This window comes from Manacus vitellinus, unplaced genomic scaffold (assembly GCF_001715985.3).
Source record: "Manacus vitellinus isolate BGI_N305 unplaced genomic scaffold, ASM171598v3 scaffold_53_pilon, whole genome shotgun sequence".
Lineage (NCBI taxonomy): Eukaryota > Metazoa > Chordata > Aves > Passeriformes > Pipridae > Manacus > Manacus vitellinus.
The window spans coordinates 1,536,160-1,559,978 of record NW_021940637.1 but is presented as its reverse complement, the minus strand read 5'-3'; the positions used below and the strand labels follow the sequence as shown (position 1 = coordinate 1,559,978).

General features: G+C 42.6%; 2 protein-coding genes across 2 annotated transcripts in view; both read right to left on the bottom strand.

Annotated features, from left to right (window-relative positions):
• CHRNA3 (cholinergic receptor nicotinic alpha 3 subunit) overlaps positions 1–1,672 on the bottom strand; it is a 7,998-nt gene extending 6,326 nt beyond the window's left edge. The window contains exons 1-2 of the mRNA XM_029963140.1: positions 1,618–1,672; positions 414–454 (exon numbers count right to left, since the gene is read on the bottom strand). Of these exons, the coding sequence (XP_029819000.1) occupies positions 414–454; positions 1,618–1,672 (96 nt within the window). The remainder of the gene's footprint in view (positions 1–413; positions 455–1,617) is intronic.
• A 4,891-nt stretch (positions 1,673–6,563) lies between these two features.
• CHRNB4 (cholinergic receptor nicotinic beta 4 subunit) lies at positions 6,564–19,236 on the bottom strand. The gene is made up of 6 exons (XM_008933498.3): positions 18,984–19,236; positions 14,344–14,489; positions 12,424–12,468; positions 12,195–12,304; positions 9,367–10,339; positions 6,564–7,350 (listed from the first exon to the last, which is right to left on the bottom strand). Exons 1-6 carry the CDS (start codon positions 19,036–19,038, stop codon positions 7,210–7,212), a joined length of 1,470 nt encoding a protein of 489 aa, XP_008931746.1. The 5' UTR covers positions 19,039–19,236; the 3' UTR covers positions 6,564–7,209.
• Between the last annotated feature and the right edge of the window lie 4,583 nt (positions 19,237–23,819).

Sequence of the window (23,819 nt, the reverse complement as noted above, 5' to 3'; positions counted from 1 at the left end):
CACAGGAAGGGGAAAGTGCAGCCCAACAGACCAGGCCGCTTGTGAAAGGTCAGAACGTTTTGCAATAGGAGGATTCCCAGGAAACAAATCTGCTTTCCAGCCTGAGTCACGATTGTGTGATTATGGCAAGGATAACATCCTGCTTCTTAAAATATATTAAAAAAAAAAAGTATTAAAATTTATTAACTGTTATATTCATAGACTTTTCAGCACATTCAAAGAAATGTGCTAATTACCCGTTTTTTATTCTAAGTAGTTTTTATTTATAATAGATTTATATTGTCCCTTTGCCACTCATAACTGCAGTTCATGGTACCCTGTGGCCTACAGAAAAACTGCAAACTGAAATTCTAAAAAATTAGGGTACTTTACTTGTTTTGGGATGAGGTGTGAGAGCCTGTATTTTACATTACCTTTTTCCTCTTTAACTCGCTAGGCAATAACCATCCTAATGCTATTTAAAAAGCAGTGGTCTTTTATTTTTAGAATGATCTCTTAAAACTCTCTTAAACTCATTCTGGAGTCCTTACGAACTCCAACTGAAAAGGAAAACGAGGCCTGTTTTGTCATTAATGGATGGCACTATGCAAATTTGGCAAAGGCATGAACTGAAGTCTGTTGAACATATTCTACAGTTCCTGTGAAACACAAATATGAATCTACAGATTTGCAGGGACATGGGGGTTTTTTGTCAGTTGTTTTTCAGCAGAGAAAGAGGAGGGAGGCAGAAGTATCTGCAGGTGACTGATCTGAAATGTTACACAAAACAGGCGTTACTTTCCAATCTTTGTGAGTCCTCTCCTCTCTCTCGAACAAGAGGGTCCCTCTCAAGTGAATCTACTCAGCTAAAAGTTCGTTTGTTTGGGTTTTGGTTTGTTTGGGTTTTGGTTTGGCTGATTGGTTTTTGCCCCTCTCCCCTTCTCTTGCTCACTTAGAGGGCAATTTTGTTTTCAGATTAGTGAAATCATTCAAGCCAACTTGCAAGCTAAAAAATGAACGCTTTTGTAATTGCCAGTCTTGTCCATATTATTTATTGATATCTCCTATCTCTCATATCAAGATTTCCTGGCATAAATACTCTCGAATCTTTTAGGTAAATAATTTCAAAGCTAGATCTTAACGACTCTGTTATAGTTGATCCCAGATTGCCAGCCTTTTTACATGTCACTAGCATTAATTAAATCCAGCATCCACCGTCTCTAGAGAAGTGCACTAATGTGGGTTTTTTTATTTGATATTTTGGTGCTTTCCATATCTGCAGAGGGAAGATGGGCTGTTTGCAGCTTGTATTTGAAGCTCTTTAACGTTGCCACTTTCTGGTGGTCTTTGCAGTATGTGAAACCACACCTTTACTTGTAAGGTGCTTTTCCTTAAAGTTAAAATGGCTTTGTGTGTCCTGTTTGGCATCTTTAATCAGGACAATTAAATACTTTACAACGATAAACTTTAAAAACCCACCCACCGAACAACAAACTGTGTAACAAAAAGAGCTGTACTAGGATTTAGCCCTTAGCTTGGAGTGAGCTTCTTAAAAATAATTTGCACCAAAGCCATCTCCTGTCCACCTTTTCCACCCCCCCTTCACCACCAAACAGTAACAAATGAAGGATCACTCACCTTGGCAGAGGAAGCAAAGAGCAGCAGTCAGGAGGAGAGCGGGGATGCTCTCCATGGTGTTATGAATTACTGCCTGTCGACAGGGGCTGTTGGAGACGAGCGTCGCTGCCAGGACTGTGCGAGCACAGGGAGCGGGGAGAGCTGCGCTCCTCCGATGCGTGAAATGCCTGAAGCAGCAGCCGGCAGGACCCTGAACAGCTCTGCGCAGTGAGCTCCCATTAGGGTTGCTGTGCTGCCCCCTTCCTGGCTACCCGGGCTGTCAGAGCTGGGGAAATGGCAAACAAATTGCAGGCCAAACAGATGTTATTGTAGGCAAAGAGCAGTCCTCTGGCAAGGATAATGGGCAAGAGTCCTTAAAATGGTGCATAAATGAGCCTGGTAGTCTGACGGTGCTAAAGATTTTTCCTGTCAGCTGCTCTGTAGGATCCTTCTCTACCAGAAGCTCATAGCAATCTACTAAGGGAAGTTTAATTAATAAAAATCTTGTAATTGAATTGTGCTGAAATGAATGTTGACATTAGGGATGCCTGATTTAGCAGTGAACTGAGATCTTGGGACCTGCATTTACAATTGTGCTGTTAACATCGAGGCTTTTTTCCTGCCCGTGTCTCGTCTCACAAGCGCATGTGCTGGGTGCTTGGCTGTATAAAAGGATGTGCTATTCCCAGGAGTAATTAAAGGCATGTGCAATTGTTGACAGGATCTAAGCCCAGAGTGGTAAACACAGCAGCTGGGATCTGGCAAGAGCCAGGGCTTTGAATGGAGAATTAAACTTGATCAAACCGGTGAGAATAACTGTCTTTAGGCCATTCCTGCTTTTGTTGATTAGAAAGGTGAAATTTGAGAAGGGAGTAAGAGCACAGGATCCCACAAAACCTCATTGTTCATGGGGAAGGACACTGGGAAGAATGGGGAGTTGTGTTTGAAGTTCAGTCATAAAATCCTGATTTACAAAGGGACTCATTCCCCAGATGCCCATCAGCTTCCTTGTTAACTTCTGTCACCTTTTGTGTCCCCACCCCTTGGATGACCAGATGTCCAGCTGCACTCATCTGTGTGGAAGGAGGGAGCAAGGGGAAGAGAAAAATGTGGGATTCCACCCTCATTTTTAGGACTGATGAGAGAGAAGCCCTGTGGGACAGGAGCTGCACCAAGAGGTGCTTCACTCCCTGCTCTTAGGGGTTGGTAACCAGTGACCCCTTTGTTCTGTGTTAAGAGGTAACACGGGGAGAAAGAGCACCAGGCTGGGTTCAGCTCCTGGCACTGAGCTTGTTTATCCTGTTAGCCCTATCTCTCAGAGCATCATTCACTCTGTCTCCAGACACATGCTCTTATGATAATTTCTGTAATTCTATTAGCTTGGAGGAAATAGGCTTTACTGTCCATTTGATTTTATTTCTTTTTTTTTTTTTTTCCCAGAGAACTCAGCTGCTTGGTCTTTTAACTTAACCCTTTGTAGATACTTTTGTCTTTGCCTTTCCAGGACATTGAGACTAAATGCCTTCCCTTTCTGCTTCCCTGCTATAAGCAGCATTATAACTGAGATTTCTGTTTGTTCTTTTTAATCCCAACTAGAAATGAGTTAAAGCTTCAAAGACAATATCATAAACTCTCATTCCCCAAAAGTCAGTGCTTAGCCTGGATAATTTGGAAACATCTGATCTGCAGAGGAAGCAAAGAGCCATTACATCAAGAGACACAGGTACTTCAGTTTAATTAGCTGAGTTACTGAAATTTTCAGTGGTGTTTATGTGGCACAGATGTTTTGTTCCCAGCATCCCATGCTGGAGGTGCTGGTGAAATCAGCTCAGGATTGTGGTAGGATTATTTTTATGGCCAAGGGAGAGTGATGTGATGAGAACACGTCACCATGCCTGCATTGCAGAACTACATAGAAGAAGAATTTGTCTGATTAGGGGGAAGCTGATCTACCCAAGAAGATCTGCAGTAACAAAGTATGCAGCCTTTGCTTTTTAATAAATATGCTCAGGTATCAACTCAGGTAATGAAGGAAAGAATATTTTTGCACCTTTGCTGGGATATTGATGCTCCCTCTTTAAAAATCCAACACTGCTGTTGCTCCCAGTTTGCTGTGGCTGCAGGGGTGCAGAAACAGTCCCAAATAAATGCACCTGGATGCAGGTGGTATGTGTGTGTGGTGGTGGTGGCATTTCTACATGTTCTGATGAAAGGCAGGATTGGTCAGGATTAAAGAGTTTTATAATTCATGTAAGAGTTGAACATGATGATCCTCGTGGGTCCCTTCCAACTCAGAATATTCTGTGAAATCTGTGATGGTGGGGAATGGGGAGAGAGCCAACAGAGGCTTTTCTTCACTGGTAGGGAAGCAGACTGGTTGCACACTGCTATTGAAAAACAATTTTAGTATAAAATACATTTTGAATGTCCATTTTCTTAAATGAAAAGTATTACGGTAAAACCCCGGAAAAGTGGAAATGTTGAAGTTCATTTTGTTTGGTGAACTGGGATATTATGCATATTTGCTTGCAAGATGACATTTTTTACGTTTCCTTTTCTCCAGAAATCTTTTATTTTTGAAATTTCATCAGGAAAACCGAAGTGGAAAACCCTGTAATGCTCTGACAAGTTAAACTGGGAACAGTTCTATGTATTACATAGGTGGAGCTGCTGAGGGTTAGGCAAAAACAGTGTTTGCCACTTTGAAAGCACAGTTTTAGGAGGTCAGATTTTTCAGGATTTTAGGACTTGGGGTGAAATTTTTCATTCCGAAGTTTTCTCCGGATTGAATTATTTCTGGAAATGTTAAACACACAGGGGTGGTTTCCAAGGACGTCCTTAGGAAAGCTGATATTGTTCCAGTTGTGATTAAAAAAGGAGTGCATGGAAAGCACCAGAGCCCCTTTCCTGGATGAGGAGCTGTGTTCCCCAGGCATCCCCCTGGGGCCAGCAATGTGCCTTTGGAGAGCTTTTCCTGGGTTTGTCAAGTCTGAGGCCTTCATCTGCCTGCACTCTGTGTTAGCTGCTAGCTGAGCTGCCAAATCCTTTCTAAAACTTTCCTGTGTGCTGAGGATAATTCAGCTGAAGGCTGTGGTTACAGAGCCAAGTGCTATCAGTCTTCACTGCTCATGAGGATGAGCCAGCTCTGAGATGGGAGCACCAGGGGCCTCCTTTCAGCTGCGCTCAGGCAGTGAGGGGGAGGATGAGAAGGAGAAGGGACTGGGTAGAACAGTAAAATTTGGTGAGAGGGTGAGGGGGGGACAGAGCCAAAAGTGCTGTTGGTGCTGGTAAAAATGGCAGAGAGAGGGGTCTCTGCTCTGCACAGGCCCCGTGTCAAGTGGGGGGACTGCAGGGGCCGTGGCAGACTTGGTGAACCTTTGGTTGTTTAGGAGGGTGAGTCCCCTCCCTTCTGCCCCCAAGGGATGTGCAGGGTCTCTCACAGCCCATTAAGTCTGTGCTGCCTCTCTCAGACTCACTGGTCAGGGTTATTTTGATATTTAAAGGGCCTTCACCTTTACACTGTCTGCACAGCACTGGCAGCTGCTCTGCCTTGCCTGTGGCTTCTCTGTCAGCAGAAAAAGCTGTTTAGCAGCTGGGGCAGTGTGTGCACCTGTGCTTGTGATATAACTTAACACAGAGGATTATATGTGTATATATATTATATATACATATATATAACCTGCACTGGGAGGGCACCCCTCTGCTCCCAGGGGCTGCCTGTGCCCCATCTCATCTCACAGCAGTTGCCTGCAGAGAAACAGCTCTGCTCCCTAGGTCTGAAAAGGAGAAGGAAACATTTAAGGCAGGGAAAGCAGGCTTGACTTTCCCCTGCCCACCAGTCACCCCGGGAGTGTCCAGACTAGATAATGTTTGGGGAGGTGGCCAGGGCATTGCCCCCACTGTGAGAGCAGGATGTGGCAGCTTGGCTGATCACAGACTGTACCTGCACCAGGAGGGCTGTCCTGCAGTTATCCATCCCCACCTGCCCCCTGTGATGGACACAGTCACAGTGCTTCGAGGAAGGGGAGTGGGAGGGAGGATGACAGTGTGACAACCCTTTCTCCTTCTAACATATGACCTCAAGGAGCCTCAGCCACCCCACTTGTGATACTTTTTCACCCTATCCTTCCCAGAGTGCTGGGCACCAGGCCATGCTCAAGTGTTCAGGCCCTCAGGAGAGCCCTTCCAGGGCTCAGGGGTGAGCGTGTGGGGTGAGGATGCGTGTGCCAGTGGTGCAGGGGAGTTCAGCCACGGGCTGGGAAGGAGGGAATGAGGTCCTGCAGCTGCTCTGAACAGTTGGAAAGGTGGATGGAGCTGTTTTGGCATGTCTAGATCTATGTAGTTATCTGGAGCTTCCTGGGAATGCTGATCTAGGGGGAGATGTAGCTCAGTTTTGATGAAGGCAAATAGATCTGGAACTGTTGTCACCTGTGGCTTGTTGAAGAACATAGGTTTAGGAGTCAGCTGGTCCTCCCCTAGGACAGGTGAGCCTCAAATCCCCTGCACAAGTAGTAGAGGATTTTAACAGTTTGTTCTCCAGTCATTAGTTGTGCTTATGAGTGGTGGTACAATTGTTATGTATCCTGACAACACCCCAGGGGAAAGCTGAGGTTAGCCAGGAGCCCACTTCTCTTCTTGTAGGTTACCTGGAACAAACTGTGGTGGGATTGTCCTGTGATGGGAGTCTGGGGCCTCCATCTGTCCTTTGCCAAAGCCTTTGAGACTCCACATGCCTTATGTGCTTCCCTAGCTAATTTGTTGAGGATTAGACTTAAATCCACATTAAAATCTCCCCAGAAAAACACATAGATCTGTGTGTTCTCAGGTGTCCTTCTCATTCTTGTTGCCTTTCACAGTTGCTTTCCTGTGCTCTCAGCCTGGGATTCATTAAAGTGTATATGAGCCCCAGGGACATGAAAGTTGCAGGAACATTTGAGGACCAAATCTATATAAAGGAAAAATGTATGTTTTATTTGTATTTCATCAATGAACAGAGTATTATCTATGTGTTTGTTTATCATACATTATTTTTGCCGTTGTTGATCGTTCAGCTGTCGGGGATGGCAAGGTGAGAAACCTTGCAGTGGTTACCTCAGAAGTGTGTTTCTATTTCTAGGCTCAGGTTTAAGAATCAAACCCACTTGTAAAGTTCTTTATACATCAGACACAAATTGTTTTGATGCATTTGAAGGAAACAGATTTCATAGCAATGCCTTCTTCGTAACAGGGAAATTTCAGTATTCTGAGGAAAGGAAAGATCCTTCCTAAGGCAATGTATTTAAAATATAGTAATAATAATAACAACAATAATAATAATAAGCCAGGATGGCATGTTGTACAGTAAAAGCCTTTTTCTGTAATGTTCAGATTTCAAACAATTGAAAAAAGGGCCAAGATATCACCAGAAGTACTGGACTCACTGGAAAAAATTTTTAGTTTTCTGCTTGTTTGGTTTTTTTTTCTTACCACAGTAAGTCAAGTTCTACTTTCCTTTTCCCTACCCTAAGGGATGTAAGTGCAACTCACTTGGCATCTCTGTGGATTTAACAGAGGGGAACTGAGAGTAGAATGGGACCCGACATTTGTGTAAATATTGACAATTTTAAATGGCAACTAAGGGTTCATGGCAGCAGTGTGGTTTTGAAAAAGGGGTTGCAGAAATAATCCAACAGTCCCCAGGACACAAACAAGGACAAATATCCAGAGGAACAGCCTGTCCACTACCATGGCAACATACTTCCAATCTTCAATGACCTGGAAGAAAAAGCCAATTAAAGATATTAGCAATTTGTCATATTCTTTTGCTCTTCCTCTTGCTAATGCTGAGTTTCTGTTTATGAAAATAAAAGGAAACAGATCTCAAGGTTCAGGGAATGAACTGACTTTAGGCTTGGTAAGGGATTTTTCTCTTACAACCATTCTGAGCAGTGGAGAGAAATACAGTGAATATTTCTCAGCTTTCTTGGATGCATCAGGTCCTGAGCGTGGCTGCCTGGTGAAGCCAGTCCTGAAGGACCCACAGGATAATCCAATTAAGGATATTTTTCCTTTAATTTTGGTTTGCAGATGCTATTAATCTCAGTGGGCAAAAATAGGTGGCATTCTGCTGTTAAACAAGGTTAGCTTCAGAATTCTTTTCTTATCAGCAGTCATCTTAATCAAGGGGTTTAATGCATATTAATACCGTTGCTTTTATTAAAATCCCTTTTTGCCTTGCATGTGTTGTCTGTGAAAGCCACAGCCTTGGATTTTGTCTCAAACTGAAGTGACTGTCTGGCTATTAATGTAAAATGGGAATATATTTTATATCTCAGGGATATTTTTTTCCTCTCTCATTGTTTCTAGTTCCATGTGGGACATCCTCACGTTGATGACTTTACCATGCTGGTCAATTGTCTCACATCTTCTATTAGAATATTACATATTTTTTTCCTTCAGTGCACACTTTTAATTTCCACTAATGGAAATTAAACTCTTCTGAAATTAGACTATGTGAATGTACATGAACAGTTGTTATCAGACCATGGTGATGAAGGAAGGAAGCAGAGAAGAAAGTTATGAATCTAGAAAAACAATATGTAATATTGGAGGATCGTATGTGAAAAGCATTAAATGAATTTTTAAAGTATAAAATACCCTTGAAAATTGTTCTTACTATCAGTTGCAAGCTTTGTAGATCCTTTAGTGTGCAACACATTCTTACAAGAATTTCTAAGCTGTTAGCCTTTTTTCTGCTCTGTGAAGTCTGCTGCTCTTCAGTCAGCTTCAGTGTGTATGAGCTCATGTCTAATGTTAATAGCTGAACTTCTTATTTATATTGACAGTAATTTCAGTTAATAGAAAACATGAATTACTCAGCAGCATGCTCCTCAAGGGACTTCTGCAAGATCAGAAACCAGACTCTTCTTGTTTGAGGGAGGGGGAGCACAACGGGAATAGAGAACCTGGAGCCTGACTGGGATCTGGGTCAGAGAGAGGACACTGGTGGGTATGAAGAGGGTTTTTCCTAACTGTGGGTGCCTGTCTAAACAAAACTGTGAGCCAGCTGAGTTTTCCAAGCATTATTCCCAGTGTATTATCTCAGCTTTGGTGTTCCAGCTGGTGGCCTGTGAGCAGGGCAGCAGCAGCACTGCTTAAATGTGTCCTGGATAAAGTATTTCTCGTAACCATTAACGAGTCTGATTTATCTCAAATGAAAGAAGCAACAGCTCTGCTGGCTTTAGGTTTTTGCTGCTACCCATCGTGTTTGCCATCTATAGACAGGTGTCTTACCCAGAGAGGGTGTTTGCAAAGGCCTTCTACCAACTCCACTAAATCCTGCTGAGCCCAGTCAGAGAAATAAATGCTGGAGCTGCAGGTACAGTTTCTGGTTAACTTGGCCTGGCCATCGCTTGAATCACAGTCTGACTGAATACGATGGAGAAAAATAGTCTTTTTCTAACCTGGAACTGAATATTGTTTTCTTCCCCTGCCAAGCACTACTTGAATGTGACAACACAGCTTTTTCAAGGGTGTTTCATGGTTAACTGAGCAATCAACAAACTCTCTCTGTAGAAAGAGCCATGTTACTTATCAGGAGAGTATTCACAGTTACCAAATTGCTGTTCATTAAGTCCTTTAATGGCAACAATTGTTTCCTCTTACGAGCTATATCTAGAATCTCTCTAAAAACCTGAGAGTTCAAATACACTTTCTGAGGAAGAGCATGTTACAGAGGAGGACAGGAGATGAAGTTTGGAAAGATGGGGCTGATTTCTCATTTTTACTTACACTCTGGTCGTTGTCATCACTTTTCATGTGCTCTGCTATAAAACTGACTCCATCAATTGCTTCTTGGACTTCAGGAGAAAATTTGGTGCCTGTTCTTAACCTAAAATCTCGATGACTGCTGATATTGTCAAGTGTCTCAGAGACTTTCGTATCATACTTTTTGGCAGGAGCTGTATTCAAAAAATAGGTAGAGTTCTTGTAGAAGTCAGCTGCCTCCATACAAGGGTGCTCTGCTTTGGTCTTTTTGCAGTTGCAGGGCTTTTGCCGTGGGGGATTGTTTTCTGGACGCTTCATGAACAGGTAGGCTGGGAGTTTTTCAAGGAAAACCACCTTTACCCAGGGGGGCATCATGTGGGTGCTTGGAGATCTGTGGTGGACATTGAGTACACAGACACTGGTAACTATTGAGAAGGTCACCAGTACCATTGTAAACATGAGATACTTCCCAATCAGTGGAACGTCGAGAGACGTCGGAGGGACAATCTTGGAGATCAGCAGCAAGAACACAGTCAAGGCAAGCAACACAGAGATGCACAAGGTCATTTTTTCACCACAGTCTGAAGGCAAGTAGAATACCAGGATGGCTAAGGACGTGATTAGCACACAGGGAATGATAAGATTGATGGTGTAAAAAAGAGGTTTCCTTTTAATAATGAAGTCATACGTCACATCGACATAACTGGGGTCCAGAGGATTCACAGTCCTCCTTCCTGGCAGTGCCACAATGTCCCACTCCCCGCTCGGCGTGAAGTCGTCCATGCTCGCCATGGAAGTTTTGAGCACCATATCGATTTCTGTGTGGTCGTACGTCCAGGATCTGAACTTCAGGGTGCAGTTCTGTTGGTCAAAGGGGAAATGCTTGACTTCGATCTTGCAGGCACTCTTGTAAATGGCTGGTGGCAGCCAGCGGATGCTCCCGTTGTTCTTCACGATGGCGTTCGCGTACAGCGAGACCTCGTACGTGCCGTCCGCGCTAGGGGACGAGCAGAGACGAAGGAGAGAGGGCATGAAACACTAAGAGGGAAAACACAGCTCGGAACAGAAGAGCAATTTATCAGATTGTTGTTAAATAATAGATATACACCTCTGTTTCATCCAGAGAAATCAAAGTACTTTGTAAATGTTTGTTAAAGCAACTTCAGCTCCCTCCGTCTCTGAAGGCCGAGTGAAAATGAGATCAGCCCACGTGAAAATGGAGGTGCCTTTGATCTGAAACACAGGCACTGCTAAGAGCACAGAGCACACTCCTAAATGACTTGGACGAGGAAATAAGGATGAGCAGCATTAGTTAGAAATGCAGGGAGAGTGTAGGCAGAGGAAATGTAATTATATGGTTTATAATTTAGGACGTCACTCCAGTTAATGTTTACTCATTACAAAACCAGAACAGACAAGCCACAGTGTTCTTAGTGCCCACAAATAATCTTGGCTTTGTATCTGTTCCCACTGCTGAACTTCCACCAGGGGAGTCTTCTGCTTGAAGATGGGCCCTTTAATTCAGGGAGCAGATCATTATCCCTCAGTGGTCAATATCTTCTCCTGCCCAATGTTCCTGGGCAAACAACTTAGGGCTGTTGAACCCATTAAGTATCCTGAGGTAGTACCCTTGTTTGCTGACAAGACATGATGGAAAATAGGGTTATTTCAGTGCTAAGGCTGATCTTTTTTTCTCAGCAGGGAAGTGCTACAAGTATCCAAGGCTTGGCACATGTGGAGCTGTTCTCCGGATCAGTAAGGTTTGGCTCTGGGAAGGGCTCGCCTTGGTGAGGTTCTGAGTGCCTGGCACTGAGCTGAGACCCCTGTAGATAATTCATGCAGGCAGTGGAACAACCAGATGCAGAAGTGAGTGGCTGCAGCACAGGGGGGTTGTTAGTTCACTGACAATGAGTAGCTATTTTTTGACAAATCAATAGCATCTTAGTTCTCACATATCTGTGTCTCCCAAGTTAGCTTTACTGTCCTGGCAGACAGTGTGCTGGGCACACTCCTGGGTTGAGAAGGTGTTGGGTTTTGTGCTGACTGCCCCATCTCAGCTACTGGTGCTGCCTCAGAGCCCTGTGCAGTGCTGTGCATGGACAGAGCTGTGGGCACAGGGATGTGCTTTGTGTTTGCCTTAGGACTCACTGATGCCAATGAAACTCTGCTCCAGCAGCAGGAAATTACAGGGGCTTGTCCTTTATCTAAAACTTCAATTTGGAGCTTTGTACTGATGTAAAAATCCAATATGGTGAGGCTTGTTCCCCTACATTTAAGAAACCTTTTAAAACTGTTTCCTTCTATTCTTACAAATCACTAAATGGTATCACTTGGGGAGTAGCAGAAAGAAGCAGAGGGCACGGGTACAATTCACCAGAACAAGCTTCAAGCAGCCAGTACGTCCTAATCCACTGGCTGAATTATTTTGTTACTAATACACTAGTTTTAAGTGTTCATCAAATCTGATTTGTTGTAGGATTCCAAGGACTTAACTCAGATATATATAAACTTCCTGGGTTTCCCATCTGTATATGTTCATAAATCATCATCTGTTTGTGAATTTGTTGGTTTTCAAAGTATCATGAAAGTATAAATTTTGATTATTTTTCCCCCCCAAAATTTATATCATCCACTTCAAGGCTTTGCTAGAGACTTAAACCAAAGCAAACCAAAATTGTCAGCTACTAAAATTATCTTTGAGGCCAGTGCCCCGGTCAGATGCAGCTGATACTATCAAACAGTTACAAAATTCAGTTCTATAATTTTATCAGACCTACTTCATTGTTTCTGGTGCTTGTTTCTTGGTCAAAATTTTGTTTATTGTCTGCATAAACTACAGAAGTTGTACTTACTTATTGTAAAGCACAATGTCTGGCAACCAGATGTGTTTGGCAGGTATTCTCAGCATCTTTATCCCTTCATAGTCCGAGGGCTTCCAAGCCAGACGATAATCAATCCACTCCTACGAGAAGAATTGTAGAGCAGTGATGGGAGTTTCCAGACCAGCCCTAACAAAACAATCATTTGATGGAGGGAAAGCATTTGTGGTTTGCAAGGGCACATCTCTGTGGGTTTGGTTACCTGGTTCAGCCAGACATTTGTAGTCATGATCTGCTCCCGTTCATTCTGCAGGGAAAAGCAGAGACAAAAGTTGGCCTCTAAAATATTTCACTTGATTGCAGCAACAAGATTTATTCAGTGGGGTTTTGAGCATGTCTCCAACTGTGCAGCATGGCTTTGTTCAGTGGGTTTCAAGGCAGGCAGGATGGCCAGTCTCATACACATGATGATGACCAATAGTAACCCCACAAGTGTAGAGCTCCAAATGCCTTTTAGCAAGAACAGTTATGGCTGGAGTGATTTGGGAACAATCACCACCACCCTACCCAGCTGATTTCCTCCCCCCACCCCACTTCTCCCCCTTTGATTTACAGAACAGAAGGTACATTTGGCCACTGGGAGGGCCTCCACGAGGTTGTGTGAGGTTGATGTAAGGTTTGCCATGTGAGCTCTCAGCTGGCAGGCTCTGTCCTGTGGAACTGCTGTCTCTCTGCAGAGCAGTCCAGAAGTGAAATCTCTCTACAGCAGATTTGTCAGAAGGATTTCTGCAGGAAAACAAGTTAATTCTCTGATCCTGAAGATGCTTGGGATTGTTAGAGCCTATAAAATGCCTAATTTTGTGTTCTGCTTGAAGAGTGAGGATACAGAGGGATAGGGACTGAGCTGTGCTGTTCTCGATCCCTGCCCATTCATCTGCTCTGTTTAGGCTGTGATCACTGGGGCCTCTGGGACATCTTGTTTTTTATGCCCAGAATCTGAAATCTTGAGGACAATGTGCCAGTGGTGGTAGTGCAGTGTGTAGGGAGGTGTGTCTGTGTCCAGGTGGAATTCTCCAGGAGAGAGGGAGCACTCACACCAGAGTCACCTGGTATACATGGCATTATATCCTGTGTATATATATCTGTACACACACAGAGGCTGAATATTTTATATACATATATACATAAATGTATATAAAATACATTTTTATCTGTCTGTCTATCTATCTATCTAATATCCAGCCTGTGTGTATTATATACACACAGGCTAGATATTATATATATATATGTAATATCCAGCCTGCACGTGTGTATGAAACCTCAGCTGTTGTACAGTTTCCCTTTTGTTCCATCTGTGTCTCTCTCATTTCCTCTTGCATTTCAGACTCTGGATCCTCGAGGTCTCTCAAAGTTTGCAGCAGTGCAGGCAGTAGCCCTTACACAGATTCTGGCAGGGAGGCAGCCATCTGTATCTTTGTCACCCAGGGAGAGAGCAGCACAGATAGGAGCCCTGATTCAGGAAATGATTCCCACTTCTGTGCTGGCTCTTGTTCCAGTGCAGTAAATGCTAACCTCTCTTGGCAATGATGTGTTTGTACCTTGGAAGAACATGCTAACCTTGTGGGTGAAAATGTCTTTCAGACCCATTGAAGTAATTTTTATTGAATACGAGGAGTTGTGTAGATGAGGATTGTTTTAACCATGTTAAGCTATTCCAGCCAGAACTAATATGCCTTTTTCTTTACAACATCCCACTGTTCTTTGCTTATATGTGTGAGATTTTGATCTGGCTTTGTAGCTTGTTTTCAAACCATTGAACCTCTTCTTTGAAAGAAGCAGCAGAAGATGGTTTAGCATTGTGGGCACAGTCCAGGATGGATCCTGACCTGGGGTAACTTACTGTAGCTGTACTGAAACCAGTGGAATGATTTTGAATTTTAGACCAATGCGGTTTTATAGGATGAAGATCTGGCCACTGTCCTTGATTGCTTAGGCATAGATTGATCTCCCTGTAGCAGCTGCATTATGAGGTAGAAAACCAGTAAATTGCATGTGTGGGTTGTGCCTATTAAGTAGTATTATACAAATGAGAAAAGAGCTGGGACACTGTAACACCAATATGACTATTAGAGTGCTGTGCAGGTAGCAATGAATTAAAAGGCAGAGCCTAATTTGAACTTACCACACTGATGAGCTGTGCCAGGGAAACCTGCAGTTCTATGGACACCAACTGGGAGGAGTTGACAGCCGGTCGAATTAACTTGTTGTACCTGTCAGGACTCAGCAGGTGGTTCATCAGCTTTTCTTCAGCGTCTGCTGCTGTGCTTCCTGTAAAGCATCAACAGGATTAGAGAAGGGAGAGCAAAGTGACATGACAGAGGGATCACAGAATCCCTGTGCATCAGATCATCTTCATGGAATAATGAGGGCTTTTGACTCTCCAGAGACTGTAGGTTTATGTGAGCAGAAGGATGTGGTGCTTGCACCAATATCTGTTCTGCTGAAGCTGATTGTCTTTCACAGAGCACAGATCAAAGCAGATCAACTGGAACCCTTCAGGTTTTTTCACAGTAAAATGTGATGCTCAAATTGATATATTCTTTTGGGATTACACTTAGAAACAGACACCACCCTCTTAATAGCAGAAGAAGAATTATTCTATGATCCAAAGGCAGGGGGGCCAGCTGTGACTTCTCTCTTTAGTGCTGTAGGAGACAAAGTTGCAGGTACAGGTAGAAATTAAAAGACTGATTTAAACATGGAAAACCAGAGGATAAGCTGAAGGATACTTAAAGATGTTTTAATGACTGAGGACTCTTTGGTAGCTACTGATGATTCTGTTTCAGAATTTGAAAACTCAAGGCAGTATGTAAGCCTTAGTTTGTGTGAAAGCAAAACCTGATTTGTGGACTAGCACAGATACCATAAATCTTAGATTGCCAAAGCTGGAGTTTAATGATTACAAAATATAGTATCTACAGGTTACTATCAAACAATCCTGAACATTCTCCATGGAGGAGAACAGCTTCTGGCACAACCCCTGAGAGAGCTGAATCTGTTCTCATGTTCTTGAATGTGCTTTTTAAAGCCATTCTAGTGGACTTTTCAAACCACTATAGACCACATGGTAATACTGCTGACTGAGGTCCTGGTAACATCCTGCCACCAGAATTGACCCAGAGAGACTGTGCTGTGTGTCGAGTTCTGTGATGGTGATGGACACAGGTGTTACTGAAAGCAGGTTCTAATCCAATGGATACAATGATTCTTCCATAGGAAGGGTCACCTAATTCAGCTGTAGATATTGCAGAGATGAGGGTAGTGTCCCTACAGCATTCTTGCTTCATTATTCCCCAGAGCAATTTCAACAGTAAAAACCATTGCCCATGCAAGTATTTTAAATTTGTGGTACATTAATTTGTTCTGTTTTTTTTTAAGTTGGAGCATATCTATGAGATCCAGAGACAGGCAGATATCTAAAGGTCAGGATCAGATAAGCAGTCCAAGTTTGTGTGCACTTCTAGAAGGTGCCTAGTTTCCATGTGGACTGGGCTGGAAGTTGTTAGGGTGAGCAAGTCTCTTGAAACTTGGTTCTTCTGAATCCAACTCAGGTTAAAAAAATACCCCAAGAACTTCTCGTTTCTGATCCAGTAAGAGAGTGGAGAGATGTAAAAGGAAACATTCTCGAACAGAGCTTTCACATCTAAGAACAGCTTTTACTCAAGCTCTGTGGAAAGGCTGAGATGAAACACCAGGCCTGATTTAAATCCTTTAAGACCAGCATATGCTACAGCACTGGTAGCCCAAATTTTGTCACATATACTTAACCATGACACTGTTCTTCAAAATAGGCTTTCCAAGTACTCCCCAGGCCGTTTGGGAAGACAAATTTGGATGAATGCATCTGTGTTGGTTGGGCCAGTTTGTTTTTTGATTCACACTTGCTTTGTGCCTCCCTGCAAGTCGTTACAAAAGCCCTTGTACCGTGTGATATTTTAATATTACAGTTATTCTCAATGTAAGCTGCCTAATCAAAAGCTTATCAAACTAGAGCTATGCTGATTCTTGCTGAGCTCCAGATTCTGGATTTTTCTTGTGCATTGCATTCAAGGAAGAGCTACATTTGATATTGTAAAAAAAGGGGGCCACATTCTGTGTTTATAAGGATAGATTAGAAATCTTGTGGTAGCTAAAGAGAGAATATTGGTTATTATGTTGTGTGGTTTGGTGGGGTTTTATGTTGGTTTTGTTCGTTGGGTTTTTTTAACAAACTTTCCCACTGTTGCACAGGGAAGTGACATAAGCAGATGGCTATAAATAAATTGTCATTTGGTCACTGAATGCTGCTAGCAAAGACTGAGTTCTTGTTTGAATTGTTAAATATATTTTCACTGTATTTCTGCCTTTGTCCATAAATATTCTAGCCTAGAGAGTATTTGCTAAACAGAGAGGAAGCAGTAGAAATTGCAGAATATTTGCAGAAAGCTAATTCTGGATTTGTAATTAGGTTTTTTCTCTGAAACCTGCTTTTAGCAATCCCAGTTGTCTGGTCTGCAAATCAAACCAGGGTCGTCTGGTCTGGATGTCTGACGAGAGCAGCTCAGATTTCGAGGTACTGACTCTGTTCATAAACTTGATGCAGAATAATGACAAGACACAATTCTAAAAAATTATTTGTTCAACAGTGAATCCCTTTAAGAAATTATTATCTGTTCTTAGTGAAGGAATTCCTGTAATGAATAATTCTTTGTAAAATGGCATCCCATGCCAATCTTTATAATTTAACAATCAGAAGTAAAGGTCAAAGGGGCTCCTCGTCACCTCCCTCAGCTGCCTGTGTCACACACCACTAGATGTCAGCCGTGCCCTGCCTCAGAGCTTGCCAAAGTCAAGGGAAAGGAAAATGTAAATAAAAAGGAATGGTTCTTGTATAAGTTTTATAATCTATTTTCCATTAACAATCTACATATGAACCAGATGGCACCTAATGAAAACAAAATTCCCAGGCATTCAGGTTCATCCTTCTGTGCCTTTCATGGCAGTAGCCAGGCATTAGAAACTCCTCTTTCTCCTCTCAGAGTTGGAACAAATAAAAGTGCAGTTTCTCTCCAAACTGTTTTTTTCTTTCCCCAAATAACAGTGATCACCGCAGATGCTGCAGAGGGAAGACTGATGGTTTTAGGCAAAGGATTGTAACAGCAGTGATCTGGGGCTGGAGTATTTTTGTGTACTGAAAGCAGTAATAGAGAGAACACATTGGGGTGGATCCTGAGCTGGGGAAATGATTTCAGCTTCACTGAACACACCACACATCTGCTCTGTGACAGCAGTTGCCACATAACTTGCAGTAACATTCTTCAGTAAGTTTGGGTTCTCTGTGGGAGCATGACCATTAAAAAAAAATTACATCAGGATGCTTCCAGTCTCACAGCAGGAGACACAAAACCCTTTCCCTTTTACATGGTCTAATTTAAATGCATAAAGTGAAGTAACTCGTCACCCTGTGTTATGTTGTTTGTTTTCAGTGTAATGACAAATTTGCTGGAGTGATTTCCACAGAAAAGAAGCAAATACAGAAACACAGGCAAGTCCACTGTTATCACTAAATTTAAAAATTTAACATAAGGCATGTTTCCTGTGTTTCTCTGACTTCACTTATTGTTATAAATGTTGAAATAGCATTTGTTTAAAAATAATTTTGTAGCATGTGTTGTCATTTTAGTTCTTTACTCTCTCACAAATAACTTATGTGGACAATAGTGACATACCAAATTCCCTTCTGTAATTAGTAAAGAGCAAGCAAGAAGCAGCAATGAGACAGTTCCATTATCTTCTCTAAAATTACTTTGTGATGTTGTTTCTTTTCAGCATACTCTTGAGCAAAAAGGTTTTCACGACCTCTTAGAACAACAGCTGCTAAATTGGAATGCTTATTGTTCCAGTGGAAGTACCAGTGAATTTACTGTAGTTTAAACACTTTTAATTTTTAAATTAATGCAAAAAAAAAAAGGAAATACTAAAGGCTTTTATAAACTAAGAATCTAAAGTAGGTCCTCACTCTTCATTTGTTAGAAAGCAGATGTTTTATAAAGTTACCTTTCAGTGATTGAAGGAAAAAAAACAGCTCTGGGATGAATAGGTAATAATGGGAAATGTGTGATCTTTGTCTTGGTTTGATTTCAGCCACTTTCTCTGAGAACACTTCACTGGAGTCTCTCCATGGGAAGAAGCTCCCGTGGCAAATGCACTATTTCCTGCTGCTGTCAGGCTGTTCATGTTGGCTAAAACACATGGAAGAAATCCTGATAGACTGAAGAAAACGTATGTTTGCTTTTTTTAGCATATATTTATATATTACAACTTAATTTAAGCTATGTACGTGCTAATATAAATAATTAGGAAGTCTGAACTTCGCGACATACAGGAACTTGAGCAAATAATTGTAGAGGGATGAGAGCTGCCTTATTTATGGTTCATGGCTCATTCTTTTCACCCTCAGCACAATATCTGCTTTTCCTATCACAGATGATCCTGAGAGCATCTAAAGGGATAACATTTAGTGATTATTATTGTCATCTCCTACAGTTCTGTCGTTTTACATCCAACTTAACTGTCTGTCCATATCCATCGCAGTGCATTTGCAGCTACCAAACAAGCCCAAAACAACACTAGAATAATCAATTTTATGCATCCTCTCAAAGTCTGCAAAACCTCCTGAGGTGATAGTTATGAATTGTCTGTGAGCTTTTATCCCAGTCCTGCCTCCTGGCCCCCAAAGCTATTGCTGCTCTGAAACTGTACCCGAAAGAAAAGGTCACTTACCGTTAAAACAAAGGGAGCCCACTACAAAGAGGAAGAGGGTGTACATTTTCCTCATGGCAGTAACCAGGAGAGGTGGTTTACTGTCCCTCAGTCAAGCCAGCAGGCAATAGGCTCTGTTGTCAGGGATGCACAAGGAAAAGATGGAAAAGCAAACCTGAATCTTGGAGGTATTAAATGCCCGGAAAAGAGACAGACAGTAGGACCTGACAGAAGCGTTCTGCAAAGTGGAGTTTTCGTGAGCAGAGTGGTCCCTCCCCCTTTGCAGCTGTTTAAAGAGCTTTGTGAAGAGGGAAAGCACATAAGGAGAGGGAACACAATGTGATAATGTTGAAAAAGAGGAAAGGAAAGCGCAAGCTGAAGGAACACGGTGTGCAAAACACAACTGCTTAATTCTTGCTGCTAGATAACATTTAGAAGGCTTTCTGGTTAATAAGTGCAATGGGTGGGAATAGCTGTGTGGGAAAAGCTGGATACAACTCTGTGCCATAAAACCTGCTGGTGAAAGACATGTCATAAATTAAAGCCCCAGCAGAGGGTAATTTTCTCTGTCAAGGGAGAAAGTTTATTGCCTACTGTCAACCCTTTTCCACTCCAAGGCCCACACATCTGATCTCTTTAAAAGAGAGCTCCAAAAAGCTTTCTGGGAGCAGCAGGAGAGGAACAGAGAATTTGTCTTTAGCATCTGATGGGATTTTTTAAAGAAACCTAAAGCAACCTGTTGTGAAGTAGCAATAGCAATAAAGATACCCTAGAGGAGCATTAGAGGCTCCATGGAATTCATCTTTTAAAGCTAAAGGGTTCAGCAAAGTGTAGAGTGTCATTTGTTTTGGGACTTGCATGTGGGAAGATTTGTGTAGAAGGAAGAGGCAAGATCTTATGTCCCCTCTGCAAGCACTGTAGTCTATTTTATATCTCTATCTTATATCTCTATCTTCTATCTATTTACCTTATATAGTCTCTGGATATTTTCTATCCAGGCTGAAGTCCTGTATAGAAAAAAAAAGGGTGTTAATCTTCTAAATACTGGTTTGTCTCCATATTGAGGTTCCTGTCTGCTTCAGCTGGCCACAGGATGCAGCTCTGCTCTTGTCCCATCTCCAAACAGACTATAACACCACTGGCTGGGATGGAGCCATTCCTGGTTTATCAGCATAACACACCACACTTCTGCATCTGGCACAGTTGCCACCTGGCTGGGGTTATTTGGAGAAGATCACCTGCTGCTGTTTTTAGGCAAGCTGTCAGTATGGTGTTGAATAACTCATTGCCTTCACCTTAAATGTTTTAGCCACCTTCTTTTTCCACTAAATATTTTATAACTTTGTTGTCTTTAAAGGAGGTAGCCCAGTACACAAAGAGACTCTACTAAATTTTTTTATAATTGTACTATAAAAACCTATGGAACTTCTCTAAACAGGCTATTTATTATTACTGGCTCATTTCCTTGGGTTAGGAGGATGGATTCAGTGAGACAAATGGAAAAGCACTGCATGGACTTCTCTTTGGATAAAACAAGTTGTCACATCAGCTTTGATGAAGTGGCCTATGCTGTTGCCTTCCCTTTCTCTGAAAACTCAAGGTATGTCAACTGTACCATATCCTCCACTGAGGACTCCCAGCAGTTCTTTAAAAAGTTCACAGCTTTCTACTGTGAGAAGGATGGCTTATATTTTCTCACCTTTCTTCACCTGCAATCTCAACCAATTTCCTTTTATATACCTTTAGTAAAATGCCCTCTGTTATGATCTCTCAGGTTTTATAGTGTTTTTAACTTAAAACCCCCAACTTTGATCCCTTATAGCTTCTGAATTTTTATATATATATATCTAAATGCATGCCATCAATTTGTTTAGAGGTGGATTTATTGTATCTAATGCTATGCAAACACCTCAGATATAAAAGATTTTGTGGCCTATGTAGGAATTGATGGTTGATGATTTCTGTATACTTAAAAAATTGCTACTGCACACAGTTGCTGACTGTTAGCCACACCAACAGAAATGCTCTGGCTTTGTTGCTGATCTCAATTATTAAGTTGAGCCTGGTATCAGAGATCACCTGTGCTAGCTCCTGCCTGTTATTTTTGGTCATTTTTCTGCTTTCATCACTCCTTTTCCCCTCTTATTCACTATCCCTTAGCTGGAATTGGTTTAAGTGGGGGTTGTTTAGCCTGGAGAAGAGAAGGCTCTTGGAGGAGCCTTAATGTGGCCTTTGAGTCCCTTAAGGTGGTAACTACTGTTTTAATAGGACAAGGAGCAATGTTTTTAAACCAGAAGAGGTAGATCCAGACTAGATCTAAGGAAGAAATTTTTTACAGTGATGGTGTTGAAACAGCAGAACTGGTTTCCCAGAATGGTGGTGGATGCCCCATCCCAGGAAGCCTTCAGAGTCAAGTTGGACTGGGCTCCAGTCTAGTTGAAGATGTCCCTGCTCATTTCAGGGGTGGGTTGGACTAGGTGACCTTTAAAGGTCCCTTCCAACCCAAATTATTCTATGATTCTAAATAATGTGGAATCTGAGGGGGAGGATGTTGGTTTCAGGAGAGAGACAAACAGAAGTTTTCTACTGGGATGAAAAGAGCCAGTGCAGTCTGAGTGAGTACCTGTGACCAGACTAACTGCCTGAAAATATGACTATTTCTGTGTTCTTCTCCAGTATTTAATTAACAGCATGTAGAAAAGGAGCCCTCAGAAAACTGCACTCTTGCAACAGTGACAGACCCTGGAGGTGTGTCCCAAGCAGTGTTTATCCCGAGCCTTCTTCTTCTCACTGCAAGGCCTGCCCTTTGTCAGAGGCTTGTAGGGTCAGAGACCTTGCTGCACTCCTGAGCCTGCTGGGTGAGCTTGTGTTTCATAACATGCAGGGAATTGCTCTCCAGAGCTGAGCCTTCATTACTGAGGGGATGTTTGAGCAAAGTACCAGCCTGCTGGGCAGGGAAGACGCAGCTGTTTCTGCGTTTTTATTTTCTGATGTCTGACCTGTTTCTCCCCAAAGGCAAACCTTCCATCTGCCAGCACAGCCTCTGTGCCTGTGCAGTGGTTACAGAAGGAACATGTATGGCCCCTGAAGCCACCCTGCTTGTACCATCTATGCTGCTTGGTGCTTGAGAGTTGAACAGCAGCTCGAGTATCACAAAATAGGTTGGGACTGCTTTCCTGGAGCCGTGGGTCATCAGAGGGTCACAGATCATTCCCTGATTGCACTGGCTTTGCTGTTGAAGCTGAGGTGGACAGGAGGAATTACCACAGCTGGTTTTCTGGCCATATTCCCTCCTTTGCCATCCACTTGTGTTCTTTCATTCTGACAGAGCACGCAAGGTGTTCCTTCATCCCTTGTGCTCTGCCACTGTTTTCCCCACAGTGATGCTGCAGGATTCCATTTGCTCATTAAGCTCAGGTCCTGAAAAGTCTTTTCAGTAGACATTAGCATATGTGATTTTCTGGGTTCTCATGTTAATGCACTGTGCAAGCATGGGAGTAGCATGGCAGAGAGCCATCCACCAACTGGCTGGGGGGTTGTTCCTGGTGCTGTAGTGCTTCACATGCCTTGGGGTATTAGAGCTCTTAGATGCATGAGGAATGCAAGATGTTCAAGTGCCCAGGAAAACTGGCAGTCCCCTTTTTGTGGATTTATCATGCTGATTTCAAGCTGCTGCTTGCATTAAGAAAGAACCAGTCAGAAATACTGGAGCTTTCAGAGTGGAAGCAGCCTGGGGTGTAGCCAGCTTCCTTAATGGGAGAAGTACAGGTGCAGGCAGTTTGCTGCAAAAACAAAAGCTTCCAGGTGGAAAGGCACCATTAGTTTCCATTAATTGTGATGCTGAAATGAAGTTCAGGGCTGAGGTCACAGCTCAACTAGATTGATAAGAGACTTATGGGCTTGTTAAATAGTGGCCTTACAGAACACATGGGACTGGCTGACTGACTGCTGCACAAGCAGAACAGCTGTCACCTTCTGCTTGAAAATTACTACAGAAAATGTCAACTAATGGCAGGTTTTTTTCCTGTCACCTTATGCCTGAGTGAACTTAATGATACCTGCCAAAGTCCTGGCTCATGTGAGCAGCAGCAGCAAGGCTTCCTTTGCTCTCTATTGGCTGAGGACTGGAGCTCCTTACAAGTAACTTCTGCAAATATCCAGCAGGCCCTGCAGGTAAAATCCTAGTTTTCCCTACTCACCAGTATCTGGATGAGCTGATTAGAACAGCTGTGCTGGAGCCAACATTCTGCATCCCTGGAATTTTTTTCCTTACAAATGCACTTACAGTCCTGTTAGAGACGGTGATGGCTCAGTCATTCTGGTGCTAATGTTTTTGGGTTAAGTTGCACTGTTGCAGCTTCATTTAACAGTGCTGTGGTGTAGCCCAATTTAAAATCCGCAAGGCAAAACAAAACTGTGGCCCTGTAGTTCCAGTAACTGTCAGCTGGATGAGCCTAACTGTATCCTCACAACTGTTAGTAGGAATCAGTGGGAAGGGCAAGGATATGTGTAATATTTAGTCTGTTGTAATCTAAGGCTTTGGAATTTAGTAAGCTTTTTTTGGATTAGTAGGTGCTTTATACTGGAGGACTAGTTTTCATCCAGAGGCTTACTCTACAGAGATGGACTGTATCTATGTGGTAATAAAATTTGTTTCCTGCAGCACCTCTGTAGTTACCTTTGCCTTGCCAGATGGATTCTAAGCAATTCATTACAGGTATTTGTAATAAGCTGCCTTGATGGCATAACACCATCAAGCTTTTGCAAATGGCAGTGCAAAACAGAGCTGTGGATGCTGCCAAATTATCAGGTAAATAACACTCTTTTAGGATTTCAAACAGTGATGCTATATGTTAT

Bases quoted from the DNA above. Each gene is read 5' to 3' on its own strand.
- CHRNB4 (XM_008933498.3), bottom strand. From the start codon at position 19,038: ATGAGGAAAATGTACACCCTCTTCCTCTTTGTAGTGGGCTCCCTTTGT. The intron at 12,469-14,343 runs GTAAGTTCAAAT...TTTTCCCTGCAG, and splicing joins TGGCACAGCTCATCAGTGTG to AATGAACGGGAGCAGATCAT. The intron at 7,351-9,366 runs GTAAGTAAAAAT...TTTTTCTTCCAG, and splicing joins GTGATGACAACGACCAGAGT to GTCATTGAAGATTGGAAGTA.